At 33.5% G+C, this 22,077-nt stretch overlaps 3 protein-coding genes across 10 annotated transcripts; 1 reads left to right on the plus strand and 2 right to left on the minus strand.

The window, feature by feature from the left end:
• The first annotated feature begins 1,113 nt into the window (after positions 1-1,113).
• On the plus strand, positions 1,114-2,319 carry LOC145097814 (mitochondrial import inner membrane translocase subunit Tim9). Of its 2 annotated transcripts, none has more exons than XM_079035460.1 (3): positions 1,114-1,379; positions 1,694-1,804; positions 1,999-2,319. In XM_079035460.1, the coding sequence occupies exons 2-3, from the start codon at positions 1,710-1,712 to the stop codon at positions 2,183-2,185; spliced, it is 282 nt and encodes a 93-aa protein (XP_078891586.1). In that variant the 5' UTR covers positions 1,114-1,379; positions 1,694-1,709; the 3' UTR covers positions 2,186-2,319. The 2 variants fall into 2 exon arrangements, with proteins under 2 accessions (XP_078891586.1, XP_078891585.1); XM_079035459.1 differs by having other exon boundaries at positions 1,119-1,379; positions 1,682-1,804.
• An 8,396-nt stretch (positions 2,320-10,715) lies between these two features.
• On the minus strand, positions 10,716-15,618 carry LOC145097815 (Galactose mutarotase-like superfamily protein). The gene is made up of 5 exons (XM_079035461.1): positions 15,213-15,618; positions 14,727-14,776; positions 12,318-12,441; positions 11,539-11,646; positions 10,716-11,446 (listed from the first exon to the last, which is right to left on the minus strand). Exons 1-5 carry the CDS (start codon positions 15,601-15,603, stop codon positions 10,803-10,805), a joined length of 1,317 nt encoding a protein of 438 aa, XP_078891587.1. The 5' UTR covers positions 15,604-15,618; the 3' UTR covers positions 10,716-10,802.
• Positions 15,619-17,995: 2,377 nt separating this feature from the next.
• LOC145097816 (protein IQ-DOMAIN 28-like) lies at positions 17,996-21,178 on the minus strand. Of its 7 annotated transcripts, none has more exons than XM_079035468.1 (8): positions 21,041-21,178; positions 20,880-20,943; positions 20,432-20,541; positions 20,100-20,339; positions 19,709-19,918; positions 19,359-19,430; positions 18,574-19,117; positions 17,996-18,189 (listed from the first exon to the last, which is right to left on the minus strand). In XM_079035468.1, exons 3-8 carry the CDS (start codon positions 20,504-20,506, stop codon positions 18,173-18,175), a joined length of 1,158 nt encoding a protein of 385 aa, XP_078891594.1. In that variant the 5' UTR covers positions 20,507-20,541; positions 20,880-20,943; positions 21,041-21,178; the 3' UTR covers positions 17,996-18,172. The 7 variants fall into 7 exon arrangements, with proteins under 7 accessions (XP_078891594.1, XP_078891595.1, XP_078891589.1 ...); XM_079035469.1 differs by having other exon boundaries at positions 17,996-18,186; positions 19,359-19,433; XM_079035463.1 differs by having other exon boundaries at positions 19,359-19,433.
• Between the last annotated feature and the right edge of the window lie 899 nt (positions 21,179-22,077).

Consider the following 22,077-nt stretch of genomic DNA (forward strand, 5'->3'; position numbering starts at 1 on the left):
CGAGTAGCGAGTTCTACAATCTTGCCTGCAGTATGATAGACTTTATGCTTTATCTTTGAATAAAGAAGGAGTGGTGAAAGATTTTTGGATAGACACACGGTGGAGTTTTGAATGGCGTCGTGAGGTTTGCGCAGGTGCTAAGATGGATCAGCTTCAAGATTTGCAAGTGGAGATACATCAAATTCATTTAAATTCGAATAAGGATTCGTGGGGCAGGCATCTCGGTGGTGAGGGGGAGTATTTTGTAGCTTCTCTTAGAGAAGCTTTGGATGTGGGGGCTTTACCAGTTATGCTAGTGATTATGAAATGGAATAAATATGTTCCTATAAAAGTCAATATTTTGATTTGGAGAATAGCAATGGATAGATTGCCCACAAGGCTAAATTTTTCGCACAAAGGAATTAGCATACCTTCTATTAGGTGTTTGATGTGCGATGATCAGTTGGAACATAATGATCATGTTTTTTCAATGTGATATTGCTAAACAGGTTTGAAATCGGATTCTTATGGCGCTGGGACTCCCAAACTTTGATTTCAATACCATTTTGGAAGCTCAAGAATGGATTCAAGGCCTGCATGTAAGACAAGATAAGGAGGTGGTGTGTACGGTGTTAATGACAGGATTGTGGATTATTTGGTGCTTTAGAAATTACTTAGTCTTTCAGAATAAGAATGGGAAGGATATGTCATTTGATTCCATTGTTTTGTTTTTTTTAATATGTTTACTTTTAAAAACAAAAAAGATGTTAGAGATTGAAACTTGTGACTCCAACGACGTATGATTTTGTAATTTTGTTGTTTTAGGCTAGTTTCTTGTGCTAGTCTCTAACGTCTTGTTCCCAAGTTTAACAAAAGAAAAGAAGAGAAGAGAAAAGAAAGTCACGAAAAAAAAAAAGGAAGGAAAAACAAAATTTTCTTTCGTGTTCCCGAGTTGGAGAGAAGTAGAAAGAAAATGAATCATTTTGTTCTTTCTTTCCAAATCCTCCAAAATTGGAAGGAAAGTTAGAAAGGAAAATGATCCTCCTGTTTCCTTCCACTTTACTCAAATAAAACTCGAAAACACCAACCTTTTTTATTTCTCATTTCCAATTAGTTGCTTTCCTTTCTCTCATTCTCTCATTAAGTTGAAGCAGGGAGGGAACGGGGTGTAACGCTTGTTTCTTTTATAGCCTGCAGTTCAAAAAAAATAGTAGTAAATAGTTTGTGATACAGGTTTCAAACACCCAACCCTAAAACGCATCGACGCCACCTCCCCATCGACGCAACTTCTTCTACCCTCTCCATCACCGGTCTCCGGCGCTTCTCCTTCCTTCGCCGGAATTGCTGTCCCATCGAAGTCTTCATTCTGCCTTCGTCGGATTTTCCTTCTCTATCATCAGGTTTGTTTTGTTTTCCCTGAAATCTAATTTTTTGGAGTCTCATGAAAAAAAATTCTATATAGATTCTTTAGTTTATGATATTGTACACGATAGCTTCGTTATTTCCTGAAATTGATTTTTGTGAAGCTGATTGTTGCTTCTGATTTTTGTTCATCTGATGTTTGTGGAGTCTGATATACATTTTGATTCTGATTTTGCTATATGATTTTGTGAAATTGAGTTTACGTTTCATGTTAATCTGATTTGTACCTTGCTAAACGATACAAAAAGATGATATCTTTGTTGTTATTTATGATATGTAGATTGTGTCACAGAAGAAGCAAATCTCAAATGGACAAAAGTATGCTCGGAGATCTGGGGAATCTTCCAGCGGAGGATCAGGCTCGAATGGCCACCATGATCGACCAGCTTCAAATCCGTGACAGGTTCACTGCTCTATAAACTTTATCTGCTGATTCATTCATCTATCATACATATGTTATGTTACTCATACTCCTCTGATCCCCAATATTGCTTCAGATTTTCGTTTCTTTTTCCTCTTATGCTTTTTGATATAGATATGCATATCAACTTTGAAATTGAAATTATAAGTTGAATATTACAAAATTCTCGATTGCAGTTTGAGAATGTATAACACGCTTGTGGAGAGATGCTTTACAGATTGTGTGGATACATTCAGACGCAAAACATTAGATAAGCAAGAGGAGACATGTGTGAGGAGATGTGCTGAGAAGTTCTTGAAGCATTCCATGCGTGTTGGATTGAGATTTGCAGAACTCAACCAAGGTGCAGCTACACCAGATTAATCCTCCATAGCATCTATGGACCTCACTTCACTTTTGTAGTCTAATAGAGTTGCTTTAGTCTTTCAAGTAAACACCATAAAACATATAGACTGAGTTTCATAAACTTCTTTCCATTAACAATTGCTTTTCTCCAAGATCTGCATCTTCTCTCCTATTTTGTACTTCTTTGCATAATTTGCATGACCTCGTAAGGTATTTGAAAACATGCTAATGCCATTGATTTTCTTGTAGTAAGACCATATCCTAAATGTATATACAATCCTGAAATATCGTGCAATGCATAATTATGCACATGAAATAATGTTAAGCAATGTATTAAACATGACAAAAAATGTATAAACCGCTAGTAGAAATTGGGGTATATAACAAGCACACACATTTTCAATCTCTGAAAGAATGAGTACAGAAAAGTTGATTGGTTATAACTTATACAATCATAGACTACTCATCATCAAATACATCAAACCAACGCTACTAGTTTCAAACAAGATAACAACTGATAGATACCTTTTTCAAACAATAACACTCCATTCGATGATAAGAAACAATCACTTTCTGTTCCTTTTTTTGTCCCTCCCAACCCGTGAATCCTCCTCAAAGCTGCTACCATCTGAATCAGAAGACAAAGCTGCCCTTTTACTCTTACTCTTCCTCCTATGCCTTCTACTCGTCTCTTTTTCAGAACTGTCTGAATCATCTTCTGAATGCCTATGGCTTCTCATTCTCTTTCTCTTTTCAAATCGACGTTCTCCATCATCATCATTGTTGGTGTCGTCGTCGGACAACTAATCCTTTCTCCTCTTTTCTTTCTTCCTCTTCTTACCACTCACATCATCATCACTATCACTTAAACACTCTTCTTCTTTGATCTTCCTCTCCTTTGAATCCGACTCATTTTCATCATCTTTCTTCTATTTTGATTCACTAACCCCAACCCTCTTCCTGCGAACAATAGCCTTCTCACTCTCCTCTTCATCACTCTCATTCTATTTTAATATGACCGATGATGAAGAGTGACATGCTATTTTAATATGTTTTAGTTTTGTTTGAATTTATTAATGTATTTTTTTTAATTAATGAAATAGTTTTCTTTTATTATTATTATTATTATTATTAATAATTTTACATAATTATTAAATTACATTTTAATATATTTAATTAAATAAAAAATAAAAGTGAGAGGTAGTGAGAATTGACCATTTTCTAATAGTGAAGTGAAAGGGTGAGGGTAAAATGATGTGGCGATAAGGTGATAGACAAAAATTGAGAGGTAGTAAGAGTATACCCACCAAGCCTATGAACTTCAAAATCTTTAAAAAAGACGAAAAGTTCATATTATTCATTGTTTGTTTTCATCAAGCTATAGCTTGGTTAATGTCGGTTTATAGACGAGATGAATGGCACATGAGATTGTAGTTTTCAGACCTCCTTTACAATTAATCAAATCCATAGAAGGCGAATTTTGTAGCAATAAGAGTAATGAACCAATCTTTATTTTTTACACACGACAGAACGAAGTTTCCACATGAAGTCCAAAAAAGCATTTGAGTCACTCAAATTCTAATTTTGTACTTTTACCATTGATGTTGTCTTTCTTTGGTCTTGTTGTATTTCTCTTCCTAACCCTAGACTCGGATTGGACATAAACTCATGTCTATGTTACTACTTCCAATGGCGTTGAGGCAAGAAAGAAACAACGATATAGAAAATTGCAGGTAAAGGGTTTTTAAACCACTCACTCCACTTGGTAGAAACTTTAGGGTTCCTATTTACAAACCAATTGAACGAGGTATCCACAATATTATCAAATATCATCTCATTGGGACAAGCTGTCTCTAAAACCAAATTGATCCAAAATCTCCAAATTGTCCATATCGTTATGAAAACAATAGCTTCCACTGTTTTCTTATTATTTGTATTACCTGAGACCAATGTTCTAAAAAGCTCGCCATAGCGCGTCATGACTCAAATGCTTGTATTTGCCACCAAACTTTGACAAAATGTCACCTTAAGTCATATATGTATATAAAAGTGAATAATAGTAGAAAATATATAAAAAATTATTAGTTATACGCAAATTTCCGCTTTAAGTCACGTTTTACAAACGACGTGGCTTGTTATGACTCAAAAAAAGCTTGAGGCTTGACATTGCTGCCAAGTCACGTCTTACGTTATTTAGAACCTCTGACAACACCACAACAATCATATATATCTTCCTTAGAAATCCAACTATGCATCTATATATCAAGCCATTTGAACACCAATCTACGAACATTGCTAGCCAATTCACAAGCAATAAACACATGATCACATGATCCGAGGTCTCGACAGCCACAAAACAAATGAGATATAAAGGCGTTGAGGCAATTGACTAGTTTTATGACATGTTTCTCATCGGATTTTGAAAAAAAAAAATTGAACATTTTTGGATTATCAATTCTTCATTAGCAAAATCTTTTCAAAACTGGAGAAGATTGTCACATCTTTTAAATTTGGTAGACCATTGTGATGAAATGCTAAGAAGAAGACAAATATTGAATGTAGCACCTGGTTCCTGGTATGTAAGATTTATCTGAGTATTTTGTATTATTGGCCTTGGACTCGGCGAGTTGGAGGCCCGACTCGCCGAGTAGAGACGAGACTTGGGACGCGGTTAAGTTGGCGAATCGGCGAGTCCGCGCTGTCTGATGAAACCCTAATTTTCAAGGGTTTGCACCCTATTTAAACGACCATTTGCGCCCCAACTCCGCCCCCCTTCACCCTTAGAAGCTCTCCATACATTCTAGCCCTTGTTCTTGTGAGTTTGAGGCTTTTAGTGTGTTTCCTTGAAGATTTTGAGAAGGAAGAGGAGTAGATCAAGAGGAAGGGAAGGAAGCCAAGCATCTTCGTGTTCCCTCAGTAATTTCTTTGAGGTATAACTCGTTTTCCCTCTGTTTCTATGCTTATTACTCCATTAGAGTCCTTCTTGAACCATGTCCCAAGCTTGGTTGTGCATTGTTGGTTAATTCAAGTTGTTAGCCTTTAGATCTAGACCCTATTCAGTCCCTGGAGCTTGGATCTACTGCCTTTATGGAGTCATAATGCACACAAGCCCTAGATCTACCCCTTTTGGTGCACTTTGAGCCTTAGAACCTTTATTGGTGATGATCTACACGTAAAGTTGGAAACTTTACGTGTAAACCAGGCCCTAGGAGCCCAGATCTATGAATGGCATGGACTGGATTCGAGCAAAATCGCGTATATGGCTTTTGCATGAAGCAGACTCGGCGAGTCGCTCATCTGACTCGGCGAGTCTGGTCGCGAGTCTCCGAGTTTGTCCCCTTTTCGTTGTGTCGAGTTGAGTAGTGAGTCCTGGGTGGACTCGGTGAGTTGGTAGCCAAACTCACCCATGAAGGAACTCGGCGAGTCAACGCCCTGACTCGGCGAGTTCAAGGAAATCTTCTTAGATCAAGATCAGACTCGGCGAGTTGTTCATACAACTCGGCGAGTCACAACATAAATTGTTCATCGGATGAAGATGAACTCGGCGAGTTGTTCATACAACTCGGCGAGTAGGATGAAGGACTTGGATATCAGTTTAGAAGGAGAACTCGTCGAGTCAACGCCCAACTCGACGAGTAGAGACGGGTTGCAGGACAATTGATTGGATAAGGACTCGGCGAGTTGGGGAGCCAACTCGACGAGTTGGGTCAACTGAAAGATGACTCTGGCTTTGACTTTTAACTTGATCAAGGGTAAAATGGTCAATTTACCCGAGGGTCAGTTAGCGGTGTTTGATCGAGTGTTTTGTGGGAATTATAGCCAGAGGATTTCCGGAGCAGCAGCAGCAGACAGTCAATTCCCACACAGACCAGCAGCTATTTCGAGGTGAGTTTCCTTCCAGTAGGAACGGGTCTAAGGCACCAAGGCCGACCCGTGTAGACGAGATGTTAGCACTAGAGTGTGGGCCGAGCCCGTATCTCTTGGTTTAGTTAATTATGATATATGTGTCGGTATGATAGAGTTGTCTATACTTATTGTCTGTGTGATACTTGTATATTATGAGTTAGCGGTTGAGTGTGGGCAAGGCCCGTATCTCTCCGAGAGTGGAGTGTGGGCTAGGCCCGTATCTCCCAGATAATAGAGTGTGGGCGAGGCCCGTATCTCCCGGCTAGCGAAGTGTGGGCAGGGCCCGTATCTTCACGAGTGTGGGCGAGGCCCGTATCTCCCGGCTATTATGGGGGAACTCACTAAGCTTTGTGCTTACAGTTTACAGTTTTGGTTTCAGGTACCTCTTCATCGAAGGGGAAGGAGCTGGCGCGGTAGCGGCACATCATACACACACTGGTTTCCGCACTTACGAGATTCCTCTGGGATTTATACTCTGATATTTCGATTGGCTGTATGATTTGGCTTTTAGACATGGTTTACGTTGTGATGTGGTTTGATCAAACAATGTTTTTAATTATTAATGTTTTCTAAAGTACTGTTTTAAAAACGAAATTTTTGGACGAGAAAATTGGGTCGTTACATTGAGATTTTCCAAAAGCATGTTTATGAACAAAGAAACTTCTCTACTTTTCATTGAACCCTCGTCACCCATCAACTGCTTCCAGAACCCTCGAAACCGTCTGTCTATCAGCTACTTCCAGAATTCTACTCAAACCAAAAACATATATGAATTTCCATTTTGCCTTTCTTCCTTAACCAAAAGCCTATGGCCAAATTTAAAACCCAAGTCCCTTAAGTTCTCGCCAAACTTCAAAACCGAATCCTCTGAATCTTGATTAAACTGCCCACACACTCTTTTAAATCCTTAAAATTTAGAAAACTTTGCTGCCTCTTATCAAGTTTTTGAAGCTAAAATCAAGTCTACACCTTCCAAAATCACCACATGCATCAATTTTGAAGGTACATCGACTTTGAAGGTAAATCTTCGGAAATGCAGATCAATAGCTCTGATGGTTTCATTACTTTTTGAACATCTTCTTTTAGTGATCCGATTTGAGTTTAAACATTACAAAATTTTGATTGCACAACACAATTACTTCTTTCTGTTCCGTCTACTCTTTAAGTAACCATTCTTATCATTGTTCAGATTGAAACAACTATGCTTCTATTTCAGATCGCATCAATCTGATACCAATTGTTATGAATTACAATTTTACTCTGCATATCTATTTAACATGACAATTGTGACATCCCCAAAATCACGACCAGAAAATACCGGTTTAATTTATGCTTTTAAAATGATTTCAGAGTAATCCTTTGATTAAAAGAGTTGCGGAATTTGTTCCCAAAACAAAATATGATAAAATAAGATTTACCAAAGCATTTCTTAAAGAAATGTATTTTTCATTATATTACAATACTCGAGATGTCATGTTCCGATAAATAGACCAAAAGCATAAACATTTAAATACATACCTTACAACAGTTATTTACAACAACATGTCAATAATCCAAAAATAACTTGACAAGTCATCCAACTTATGGCTGACTACGGTCAAGGCCGTTGACTACTGTTTTAGGCCGGAAACTACTGTTTTGTGCAAATGGGCTACTGTTTCAAGGGCCCGTTTCCTTTTTCGTGACCATTAGCCCAAAGTATATAATGAAATTTTTTTCAGATTATGTCATTTTACCTATTGTTTTCTTTGGTTTGGCTACTTTTTTCTCTCAATTGAGCACCCAAAAAACAACCAGGTTTTTCTACTTTTCATCAAAATCTTACCGTCTTTGTGATTAGGAGTAGGATTTATATATGTGGTTAAATTGTTTTTGAAAAAAATCGAAAAAAAAAATATAAAACCGTAGGTTTTTGGACAAAACAGTAGTTTTTTTGGATAAAACAGTAGATAAAACTGCCAAAATAGTAGATAAAAAAACCGTAGCTTTTTCTCAAAAACTGTAGACTACGGTTTGGGAAACCATAGGTTTTATAATACCGACGGTTTTGTATGGCAAAAATGATTTTTTTTATAGAAAACGCGAAACAGTAGACTAATCTCGAAACCTACGGTTTCGTGGGCTATTTTTGGCCAGTTACTAATTTTTGGCTAAAATTTGCTAATTACTCCCTTAATTTGGCTAGATTAGTAATTACCCCTTGAAACAACATGTTATGCTTATAAATCTCATCGGGATTGACAATCTGCAACAGAAAATTCCAGTGATTAACGGCATCTAGAAATTCCTACATCTCCAAACATAATTCGGCGTGCGCTTCATACACAAACCCCCATTTTCCCTTCACATCTTCTATATAATTCCCGGTATAAAAATCACCCACGGCACATCCGTTGTCAATTTCATCGACCTACCCGACTTCTCAAGCCACATGACGGCGGCAACTTTCATCTAAATAAACCTTTCATCTCAAAAAATATAACAGACACACGTAGGCACACTTGATGACATCTCAAAATCGATTCGGGTAACATGGTTGAGTCTATAACAATCGATTATGTTTCCATGAGTATACCATCGTCCGAGTACAAGCTAAAATTAAAATATGAGGGTATATTCCTAGAAAATAACACTTGTACGAAAATATATTGTTTTTCTTTCAAAAATGCATCTTCATAGGCATATATATCATACCACTTCAGTCAACTAAATAAAGAAGTCATAAAATCGTTATCCAATCAAAGAACAAACGGAAAATTTCATGTCTATTCTTACCATATATGAAAACAAAAAAGAAAGAAGTAATAATTTTGGTGATTACAGAAAATAGCATCGAGTCAAATAACATCGGCTTCGGTAACCAGTTATATGACAATAAATGATCCACATGACAACCAATTATACGACAATAAATGATCCACATGACGACGATAATCTAGATATTTAGTAGTAGATTAGATTCCCGGTTCAAAAAAAACTAGAAAATTATATAAATATACTTGTAATATTTATTTATTTATTTATTTATTTATTGTAAAAATATATCATTTTTCAAGATAAATTGCTATTTAAATAATAATTTTGTAAAAAAAAAAACTTTAGAATTAAAGAATAGACAAAATTGCAAGAATGGTCCTAGTAGTATGTCCAAAATTGCTACTTTGGGCCAAACAGGTTTGGACTAGCACCAACAGTCCAACGGTTTTCATTTTGCTGTTATATTGGTCCAAATCAGTTTAAAAAATCTAAAAATAACGGATTTGCCCTTTTCCATTTGTTTTTTGTTTTTCTTTTTGTTATTTAATTATTTTCTAACTAAAAAAATTAACAAAATAAAATAAAATAAAATCTCTTTCTCTCTCTCTCTATCTCTCTCTCTCTCTCTCTCAAACCTCAAATGGGTAAAACTCGAATCTCCGATCTCTCTTGCCCTTTCTCTCGGTCCACATGTCTGGTGATACGCTGAACAAGGTGATGACGTAAACAGAAGAGAACGATAAACATGGTTCTCTTGAATCTGATTGTAACTTACAGGTGGTACCAAATTCGAAGAACAAGGGTGTGGAGACGATGATGGAGGTGGTTGCACGATTAAAACAAGAATAGGCTTGTTGAATCGATTAGAATTTTGAACCCTAGATGATGAAGGTTCAGACCATCGATCTGATATTCGGAGATCAACGAGGAGGAGAGTGATGGACACTGTCATTACTTCCTGCGATTGATTTATCCCAAATAATGGCGGTGGTGGTGTTAAATTTAGGGTTCTGGTAGCATCTCCAGTGATGGGGTGGAAGGCGATTTTGATGAACACCGACGTCTTTTCCGACAATCTCTATTTGGGGTGATTATGTGGTTTGGTGTCGTATTTGGCGATTTTGGAAGGTATTATCATCAAGTTTAGTTTCATTTGATGCAGATGGTAATCCCAATGTGTTGGTACATTCGATGGCAGTGGTGGTGGACTGAGATATATTAGTTTTCGATGGAGGTAAATCTAAAGAAACAATAGAGAAGATGAAGCTGGTGATTAGACGAAGAAGAGGATTAAGCCGGAGAAGACGACGAACTCGGTGGATGTAACCCAGATCGAAGAAGACAAAGTCATTGGAGCCGGAGTTGCCAAAACCCTAATTCTTCAGATCTCGGTAGGTGGCAGCGCTGTGATTCGACGAAGAAAACGATTAAGCCAGAGAAGACGAAGGAGGGCTTCAGTTTCGATGGTTTCCGGTGAAGAGGTGGTTTTCGGCGTAACTGTAGACCGAGAGAGATAATCTTGTATGTTAGGTGGTTTCAAAAGAGAGAGAGAGAAAGAGATTTATATTTTATTTTATTTTTTAAGTTTTTTTAGTTAGAAAATAGTTAAATAACAAAAACAAAAACAAAAAACAAATGGAAAATAGCAAATCCATTATTTTTAGATTTTTTAAATTTTTTAAACTGATTTGGACAAAAACACCAGCAAAATGGAATACTTTTGACTATTGGTGTTAGTCCAAACCTATTTAGCCCAAAGTAGTAATTTTGGACATACCACATGACCATTCTTACAATTTTGTCTAAAGAATATGTAAAAACTATATCATGATAATTATAATCACAAATAATCATATAACTAAATTGAGTTGTCAATTTCCAAAAGTTAAAAGGGAAATAAGATCGCAAGTTGAAAATTATGATAACCAAACCAGTTACAACTTACAAACACCTTCTGTAAACCAAAAGATTCTTATATCGATCCCAAATCTTTCCTATCCTTGATCGAGAATGAAAACAACATATTATGCTTATAAATCTCACCGGGATTCACAATCTGCGACGGAAAATTCCGGTGGTTAACAGCATCTGGAAATCCTTGTGTCTCCAAACACAATCCGGCATGCGCTTCATACACACACCCCCCTTTTCCCTTCACATCTTTTACATAATTCCCGGTATAAAACTGCACCCCCGGCGCATCCGTTGTCAATTTCATCGACCTACCAGACTTATCATCCCACACGACGGCGACGACTTTCATCTTCTTCCCCTTTTCTCCGTCCAGCACGTAATTGATGTCATAGCCGTCGGGAAGTTCCCCGATTTTGCTTTTTATCGTGTAGGGTTTGAGGAAATCGTAGGGCGTACCTTTGACAGAGACAATTTTTCCGGTGGGGATGAGTTCGTCGTCTGTCGGCGTGATATGAGACCCGAAGATTTTGATTTTTTGCGATAATACATCGCCGCTGTTGTGGCCTCCGAGATTCCAGTATGTGTGTTGTGCTAAATTCACCGGCGTTGCTTTGTTTAGGGATTTTGCTTCCATTTTTACGCGGAGTTTGTAGTTGCCGACGAGTGAATAGGTCACCATTACTTTGAGATCTCCGGGGAACCCTGATTCAGGTCAGAAAATGAATCGAATCAGATTGAATTAAGTTAATGTGAATTGTGATTAATGGAGGAAGAAATGAATAAGGAGATTTGACCTTGTTCGCCATCAAAACTGTGGTATGTGAAGGTAATACAAGGCGATTCACAATCTTTTTCATATTTTTTGACCTTCCAAACAACGTCGCTAAACCCGGGAGTGCCACCTGAAATTAGAAGTCCGATAATCAGAAAGTATAGATGTAACTTATAGCAATTTATTTTTATTTATGTATAATAATAATAATAATAATAATAATAATAATAATAACTTTATATATTGTATTTTTTTTCGATTAAGTCTCAACTTTTTTTTTAATAAAAAAAAAAACTTGTATTTTTCTATTTTTTCTGAGTAAGGTCTCAACTTTATATTATTTTCCAAAAAAAAAAATTCTTTTCCAAAAAGAAACCTCAAACTTGATAGTTTTTTATGGAAAAAAAATTGCCAAATAAAAAATAAAAAAAACAAACAGAAGGCCTTTTATAATATTAATTTTGTATATTTTGTATTTCAAGTTTTGTTTTTATAAACTATGAATTTGTTCAAATAGTTTCACTCAAAATAAGATTTTTTATTTCGACTGTTAACATTTTAAGATATTTTGTAATTAACAACTTAACAAGTTCCTAATTAGTGTTCATATATAATTAACCAAAAATAGATCAAGTTGTTAAATGTCTAGTCAAATAATGGTTTTTTTTTATAGTTTTGTTCTTCATTTTAGCAAATATTTATATTGATATTTGCAAGAACATTACAATCACAATATATATTTACAAAAATAATTTTTTTTATTAAATAAACAAGAAATAGAAGTGAATAGTGATCCCACACCATGAAGAATGTTTCCCTTCTCATTAGCATGTAACTTATAAGAAGTCCCATTTAACGTGAACTTAGCTCCTCCTATTCGATTAGCAACACGTCCAACAATAGCTCCAAAGTAGGTTGAATCATTCTACAATCATTAAAAAAAATTAAAACTATATTGTTAAAGTAATAATTTTAGTTATTAAATTAAACCATTTATTTGAGTAATAAGATTAGAAGGAATATTTTACAGCTAAGCTGAATAATAATATTCGAAAGAAATCAGTTGTCGCAAGAGAAGTTGGACTTTTCGAGTCAAATTTGAAGATGTGTGTTAAAGCGATATGGAAGGATTAGATTGACCACAACTTGTTTCTTGGCATTATATACATTGGTCACATTAAAACAAAAAAAAAATCAATAACTTAATATGATTATTGTAGTTCCCAAACATATAAAAAAAATAAATGGTTTTTGGTTTGGAGTATAAGTATAAGACAATAATAAAACTAGTTGTAGCAATTCTTAATAAATAAATCGATTTAGGTTATGTTTTATCTTTCTAGGTGAGAAGTGAATCCAAACTTTTAGCTAAAGGATCTTAAACCCAACCTTATTTTTGGTGTAAAAAAATATATATTTGTTCCAACCTAACACTATTTTTTAGTGTTACACAAAATTTGGTGTCGCAAATTTGTTAACACCAAATTTAATGTTCAAATTTGATTTTATATATTTAGTTTATTTAAATTGTATTAAATGTAAATATTATTTCGAATATATGTATGTTTTTAAAAGTTTTTAATAACTTATTTAAATATGCCATAAATTTAAAACTTTCTTTAATAATATATTTGTTTTAATAATGTAACCTTTAATTTGAATTATTTGTTTGGTTATATTTATTTATTAATACAATTACTAGAATTATTGAAACAAAAAGATACAAAACAAATTTATGACTATCTAATAAATAGAATCACATTTTCATAAAATTCTAAATAAGTTCAAAGAAAAAATATTATGTACATGAATATTTTTTGGTGTAAAAGTAATACAGGATTGAAGATTACGTATTATTTGCACCATTTATACCAAAAAAAATATATTAAATATAATATGCTAATCGCCTTTTAAAAAACATATAAAAGTGAACTTAATCTTTCTATTTCAGCTCATACTAAGCTGTTTATTCTTCCCGTTATCCAACGTGTCTCACACCCCTTGTTTAAAAATAGTAAAAGACAAGTGTTTGGTGAAGAGGTGGTGATTGAGGTTTATATCTAATCTAGGTCTATTGCTTTCATTATTATGGGCATTTCATGCTTTCTAATCACAATGTTATTTCTTGCAATGTGATAAGAGTGTCTTTTATTTTGATGTTTTTGTGATTAACTTTTTAAATTAATGATAACCACCACTCAAAACATGTTTTTGTCGACTTCGGCTCAAAATGGCAAGAACCAAACTTCAAGACTACTAAAAGCAGCATCAACTTTCTTCAAATAATAAAGATAACAAAACCAACTTTAAATAAAAAGACTTAAAGGTATCATAGTTTTTAATCTCCTTAATAAATTTAAAAAGACTCTTAGACACTAGAAAATACTATATTCTTATCAACTTTCCATCAACATACATTTGGTCTTTTATCATTTATCATTGCGTAGTTAATAGTTATTTTAGTATATCTAAATTTGATACAGTTTTGTTTATAGCAACATATTCTCAATAGGTCTGAACCCAAAAACCATGAACCCACAAACCTACCGTTTCAAACCAAAAAGCCACAAACCAAATTGAAAAACAAACATATACGATTTGGGTTCGGTTTTAGACCAAAACCAACCCATGTTCTCCCCTAATAAGATAGGTTTAGTATGTCGATTTTAGTTATCATTATCTAAATTTAATCCTAATAAAATAATTATTTTATTTTATGTTGAACTTAATTATTTTAAAAGGGATATGATCTTCTTATTATACAAAATAAATCAAATCTCAACAAAAATTTAAATGTGGACTCCCTCTCTCTATATATATAATTCAAAAAAGATATTATATCACTATTTTATTTATTTTCCAACATGATAAATACATATAGTCAAAAGTCGTGATCTCCATTTATTTGAAGTGTAGAAATTCGTGATCATCATTTAATTCCCTGTTTTTGTTCATATGACTAAAAGTCTAAAACTCTTCATAATTAATGGTGATGATATGTTTGAATCTTATTTCCATTCAATATTATCAAAACATATTATTAGTAAGCCTCTAACCAAATTATGAGTGTGATTTGATATCCATTAGTTATTCCAAAAAAAATGTCACCAACATATATACATCAAAATGGAAATATGGCAATTTATAGTCGAATTTTAGTACCCTTTAAGAATTGAAATTTAAAGATAAGAACATAACAAAAGATCTCACCTTGTATGTATCGATATTGTCATATCCAAGAACCACATCTTCGACTTTCCCTGAAAACACACACATATATTATTCTTAATTTCCTCGAAATACATAGGAATTGCCAAAAAGAATTCTGGGAATTTCAAGAAACAACCAAAAAAGATTCAAAGGAAATAAAACACACACACACACACAAAGAGAAAAGGTGAGTTTAGTGTGTGTGTGACATTCTAGTTAGGATGAAAATCAAGAATTGAATACATATATGAATGTAGATTTTATCAAAACCAATTAGAAATTACCAAAAAAACATTAGGAATTCAAGAAAGACCCAAAAAGGACTCCATGAAAAAAAACAGAAAAAGGTGAGTTTAGTGCGTGTTAGTACCATTTTCGTTAAGATAAACAAGAATATGATTATTAAATTCCCAAAAATCCGATAGCAATTCCAACAAAGATTATGGGATTTAAAGAAGAGAGAGAAAGTAAATCAAGAATGTGTACCATTTTTGTCAGGAAGAAAAACAGAGACAATGGTTGCTCCCCAATTGGTTAATTTGACAGAAAAATGGCCATTGTTGAGCTCATAAATCCCTATATCTTCATGTTTTGTGGCACTCACACCTCTTGATAACAACACAAAACTGTTGATGATGATGATAATGGTGATGAAACAGTGGAAAACAGTTGGGGATTTGTACATCGTTAAATTGGGTATAGAAAAGGATAAATTAGATTGATGGAAATTAATGGTGAAAGTGTAAAGAGTTAATTTCAAGAAATGGACTTTGGGTTTCTTTTTGGGGTCTGATGGTGGGAATATATATAGAAATATAGGATAACTAGTTTGAAGATCTGGAGTGGGAGTTTGGGACTGTGAGAAACTCACGCCCATTTTTTAGACTTTAATATTTATTTATTTTTTTTAACAAAAAATAAAAAGAGATTTGTGTTTGTCAAAAACAAGCTAGTAAACTAAATAATAAATATAAATGTAGAATTTAAACGAGAGTATATTAATTAATATATTTGAAAATTTTGTAAAAAAAATCATCAATAATTTATCAGTCAATTATCGTAAATAGTTTTTCAAAAAGCTATATTTGAGAACTTTGTGAGAAAAATAGTCTCCGTCCTTTTACCCATCCATGTCCCCACCCTATTTAATCACCAACGAGTTTGGGGGAAAGAATCATCGTCGGGTATGAGGAACCCGTTAGGATAGTAAAAAGAAAAGTTGTAAATCTTTAAAAAAATTAAAAATAAAAAAAAAATAAAACAATAATCACACAATATTATTATTATGAGTATTCAACTATTCATTCAACCATCGATGTGGACAAATGGAAGAGGATAAAGAAGGCGAGACTAAGTCAACTATTCAACCGTTGTGGTTTACACTTTTACACATCATTCAACCCATAATTTAGATCGTATATTATTTACATATACATAATGATAATCTTTACAATTATGTGAATATATATAAGTTACAAAGAGGACATAATCATACTTTACTCACATGGAAATGATCTCAGGCTCAGCCATGGCTATTAGTTTCTCATGACTTATCCTGTCTCCTATAACACGATCTTGAGTTCTTGACACATTTCTGGCATCTTAAATGTAAGTGTTGTTACATATATGGGAAATTATTTATAACGTGATTAAACCTAATGAAAATAAACGTGGGGTTGAAACCTATCAGAAAAAGGAACTGAAAAAACTCGATTCCGAATCAAAAAAGGTGCAAGCTAAAAACCACGATATCATACCGAAAAAAAGACCAAAATCAATCCAAAAAATGTCAGACCGTATTAGACTGGTCCGAGAAAGAACGGAATGTTAAGAGCAGTGGCAGACGTGGGACAAAATCTCGGGGCAGCACACATGATTTTAGGGGTAGCTCGCTGAAAATTTTACATTACACTGGAAAATTTCCAAAAAATCTACAATATACTGTAAAATTTGAGGGGTTGTACTGATCATCCCGAAAACCCCCTATGACCGGTCTCATAAAGCTCAAACTGTTTTAAAACCAAAACAAGATCAATCCAAAAGAACCAAAATTGTCAATGTATATGTTTCCTTATTTCTTATTTGTTTCGAATTTTCGTGATGTAAGTGTATTATGAATTTTGAAACTTATAAGAAGACATATTTTATATGTAACAAAACACAAGAATGATGGTCGAAAATTTACAAACAAACAAAAAAGCCATTTAAACTAAATTAACAAAGTCTAAATCTCGAATTATATACACTTGAAATACCAAAATTACCTTTTGGTAAAAATTAAGAAGATATCCGTTAAGTCCAAAATGGGTTGCAGCGCATATTCCACCCCGGTGGCCAGCTCATGGGGCCCACACTTTCTGAATTTTTCCATGTGTCATTTTCCAATGATATGATTAATTAAAATATACTGTAATTAAACTATGACAGTAAATATTATAATAATTATTTTATAAGAATATCGTTAAAACAGTCAAACTCCTAGTGTATTTAATACTTAAAAAGGATAAATTTCAGAATAATTCATACACTATATATTTCTTTATCCAAGAAAAATCACTAATTTTTCTTATCTAAGACATGTTTGGCAAAACTAGCTATTAGTTAGTAACTTGAATTTGCTAATTCGTAAATGGTAATTACTTTTTATATTTATAGAAATGTTTGACAAAAATAGTTAATTTTTAAATTTGTAAAATTAAATTAAACCTAAAAGCTCTTGACAACTACTTGAAATAGCTTTTAGGTTCAAGCTAAAATCTCCTATTATCAGCCAAAGCTTTTTTTTCAATTTTTTAAAAGCTAAAAACTCCAAAAAATTCTCAAAAGCTTTATAAACTCGCCCTTAAGCTTTTTTTACCTACTAAAAGACATTACTAACTTAAATATTTACAATAATTTCCTTATAATCAGTTTGTAACCTCTAACTCTGATTTTAACATGTAAATAAAAGATTAAACAAAAACATACAAAAATCAAATCATCACCAACTTTTCCATAAAAAAATCGTAACAGCTTTTCAGATAGAAAGCCAAAAAAAGTAAAAACTTTTCCAAAATTTTCCCTATATATAAAACACCATTTATTGAATGTGGATAAGATGTTTCTCATTGTAGTTATAAACACCAAAAATGTTGGGTACTAAAACAAAAAACACGTAAGTCACATTAGGAATCCTAAAAGAAAAAAGAAATCATGACAATATAACAATCCATAAGTTAACAAAATTAGACTCCAAAGACGCTAAAATCAAATGCAAAAAAACACATCTATGGTCTTTTAAAAAGCGGCTATAAATAATTAAAAATATAAAACAAACCAACTTTTTTGTCTGGCTTCATTACTACTGTACATTACAACATTCACTAACAACTCTCATAAAACCAAAATTAAATTAAATAAATATAAAATAAAAATACCAGCTACAACAAATAACAAGATTTCTCCACTCACCTCTTCCACCCTGCTGAAAGTAAAAAAAAAAAAAAACAATGAAGGGTTAGATGCACAAAATAGCATTTAGCCAATTATAGGGACCAAACTTGTAATTAATGCAAACAAAAAAGTATAGGGAGCAAAATTGTAGTTATCCTATTTCCTGAATAGGGACCAAAACTGTAAATATGATCAACTAAAAATTATAAGGACCAAAACTGTAAATATAATCAATTAAAAATTACAAGGACCAAAACTGTAATTAATGAAAATCAAAATGTACAGGGACCAAAATTGTAATTAGCTCGTTGATTTCTTTTTATAGCAATTTACTTCCCTTGCTATTTCTTGCATTTAGCCATATTAACAACTAAAATAATCATAAATCAAAGAAACAAATATGAAATATCCTTACCATCTCCACCAGGGGTAATTTGGGGTTTATTAATTTTCCCCCCTCCTTTAACATTAACTTGTAAAGGCTTCTGAACACGAGGCGACTGCAAACCAAGTTTTCCGGCGGCGGTGGTGGTGGTGGTGGTGGTGGTGGAGGGAAGAGAATGCCGCCGGACATTGACAAAACCATTTTCACCGCCATCTTCCGCCACCTTTGCCGCCGCCTGAGCTCTCAGCTTAGCCTTTGCTGACTCGGTTGCCGCCATGTAACTCGGTACATGATGATGTTGTTTTACTGGTAAAGACTTTCTTCTCCTTGTTTTCTCATTTTCCTTCCCATTTAACTCCAGATTTATTTTGTTTTGTGAGGAATTTAATGGATTGTTTTCGGGGGTTTTTGATTTTTTTGATTGTGATTTAATCGGTTTTCTTTTTTTCAGTGGTGGAAGTGGGTCCCAGAAGTGGGTAGTTGACCAACGGGAAAGCCAGTTGGTGACTGAATTCGGTTCGGTTGGATCGTATTGGATGTTCAGGGGCATTTTGGTCTTTAATGAAGTAACAAGCTGAAATTATCAGAAAAAGGGTATAGATGTCAAATTCTTAAAAAATCATAATAGCAACGTCTTAAATTGTGCTTTATTTAATAAATGAGATCAGGGTAAATTACAGAAAAACCATTACATTTTGGGCAATTTTGCATAATATTATTGTTTCATATAATTATCCAAATTAACCATTTTGATAATAGGTCAAAATGGTTAATTAAAAAAAAAAGAGTTTATTATTTATAAAAATTGAGAGTACCTTAACAGCGAATGCATTTGTTGACAGCTTCTCTGATTTGAGGGACGTTTGAAGCAAGTCAACCTCTTCCTTCTGCTAATAAAACATACAAACAGATTATTAGTTGTATAATTAGTCAAAATACAAGCAATAGCAATGTAGTTTCATTTATTGGATACTTTGAAATATCTACCCAATTATATATGTGAAAATTGCTTTGTATTTAACTGAAATTGGTATAAATATAATTAAGTAGATTTTTCAAAGCATAATGTTGTAATAAAAAGAAGTGAAAGTACAATTCTTTAATAAAAAATATCAACAAAAGTATGTTGCTGTTTCTTGCATTAAACCTAAGAGTAATGAGTTACCAAATCCAAATGTTCTTCTGGAGTTTGTTTTTGAAGAATTTGAGGAAAGCTTCCGGAAAGTCTGACTATTTGACCACGAACAACTGCCTGAAACTCAACAATTGCACGCATACAATGTAAAGTTGCAACAGCTTGTCTCCTCACCAAGTGTCCACGGATAACTGCTTGGAGCCTTATAATGCCTTTAAGTGCCCAAAATGCCCTTCGAGCCTTCACAGAGTTATATTTACATCAGTAAAAGTATCACACTTACTAAGATTTAAGAAAAAAAAACATATTTTTCACTTTATTTTTTTTATCCAGTAAAGTAGATTGCCTATATTAGTAAGTGAAGTGAAGTAAATTGCTATTTCCTGCAATGTTCTTGTGAATTAATATGCATTAACCTTACCAAGTATCCCCTGAAAGCTGCTTGTGCCTTAGTAGCAGCCTGTTCTAGTCTGATTAACTCATCATCATTTGCAGCATTTATTAAGTTGCCACTGGAACTGGAGTTCTTCTCTAACTCTGATTCTTCTCCATTTATGTTGCTGACGTAGCACACTGGTGTTGATATGATAGTAGAATCAGCAGCAAGATCATTTGATTGTGTGTTGAGGGTAATGGAGGTCTTTTTGTCTAAACTAGCATCCTTCAAGAATAATAAGACATCAAATCAGCATGTATATGTGTTTTACTTTTACAAGTAACAGATGTAAACTGTAAATTAACACTTTTACTTACTTTTGAGAGAGTAGATTTTGATGACTTCTTCCCAAAAAGAACAGTCTTCATCCACTTTCCAGGAGATTTCCCCATTGTTGAAGTGTAACAAGTAACAACCTCAAAAGTCCCTGGATTACATAAATGAATTCTTAACAAAATAGAAGGAAAGAATCATAAATCTCACCTATAATCAGATATAAACAAGTTTGGTCAGTAAAACCAAAAGCCCAAAACATGAACTGAAGTATTATAGAATACGATTATCGTTTAATTATGTAACAAGTAGAGATACAAAAGACAATTTAAAGCCTATTGCAAATATCATACGCAACATAAGCATCAAATTAAAGCAATGTGTCTCTAACCTAACACAGATCTGCAGCAGCGCCAAACTTCAACTTATGAAAAACAGAATTAAACGACGACCTAGGGTTTTAACAAGTGTGCTTCAGATCTGGAAATGTACCTGATCAATAAATCGCTCTTAAAACCCTACCTTGTCAATTTGCAAAACCGCAACAAAATTTAAACTGGAAGAAAACACAGACAATATCTTTGAAGACACAGATAAAATTAACGAGAACGCAAACAAACGAGATTGAAATCCAAAATTTTGATGTGTGTTACCATGAATTGGAGCATTAAACCAGCGTCGCCTCGCCTCTACTTTCTCTCACTAGAGTAGAGAGTGTGGGTGTGGATTTTGGTTTCGCTATTGATTTTTGGGAGCAGGTAAAAAACAAAATTTCGAATTTCGAACTTCGAACTTCTATACTATTTTTGTATGTTTCTTTTTCCTACTTATTATTTTATTTCACACACAAAATAAAATAACTTTTTAATTAAGATATAAATATATAATATCGCTTTACGTTATTTATTTATTTTAAAGAAAATAATAATATAGTTTTCAGTTTAGTTTTTTTCGTAAAATAAGTCCGTGTTTATACATTCAAGCATTTTAACTGATTACTTCAAGTTCAATCGGAAAATATAATTTAATATGGTAATACAGTTTTCATTTTGTACATATTTAGGTCTTAATATTTTTTTTGTTCCAAAATAAGTCATTGTTGTTTTTCTATACATTCAGTTTTTATGACCGGTTATTTCAGGTTTTGCTCACATGTCATCCAACGTTTGATAATCATTAATAATGTGTTCTTATATATGGTTAATTCTTCACTTATATCAGTAACCTAATTTATGAATCGGTCAAATAATGTTGGCATTTGGGTTTTCTCCAAGAAGAAGATGTATTCGGCTTTAGTTTCAATTATCTCCATAGTATACAACGATATTTTATATGATTGTTTCCTCCCAATTCGAATTTGCACTTCTAAAACAAAAGAATATCTTGGAAAAAAAATTAGACTCTTCCCTTGTGACATCCCTAAATTTCTCGGCCAGAAAAGGCTGATTTCTTTTATGCTTTTAAAATAAAATCAGAGTAGTCTTTCAAAAGGTGTTGCGGAATTTGTCCACAAAACAAAATATGATAAAAAATTTATTAAAGCATTTCTTAAAGAAATGAATTTTCATTGTATTATAAAACCTCGGGATGTCATGTTCCGATATAAACGAAAACCATAAACAGTACCATATAGGCCCTACAAAATTTATTTATATCTACTGGCCTATAATTCAAAATCCTTCGTCATCGT

This window comes from Lactuca serriola, chromosome 4 (assembly GCF_051521515.1).
Source record: "Lactuca serriola cultivar US96UC23 chromosome 4, Lser_US96UC23_V15, whole genome shotgun sequence".
Classification (NCBI taxonomy): domain Eukaryota; kingdom Viridiplantae; phylum Streptophyta; class Magnoliopsida; order Asterales; family Asteraceae; genus Lactuca; species Lactuca serriola.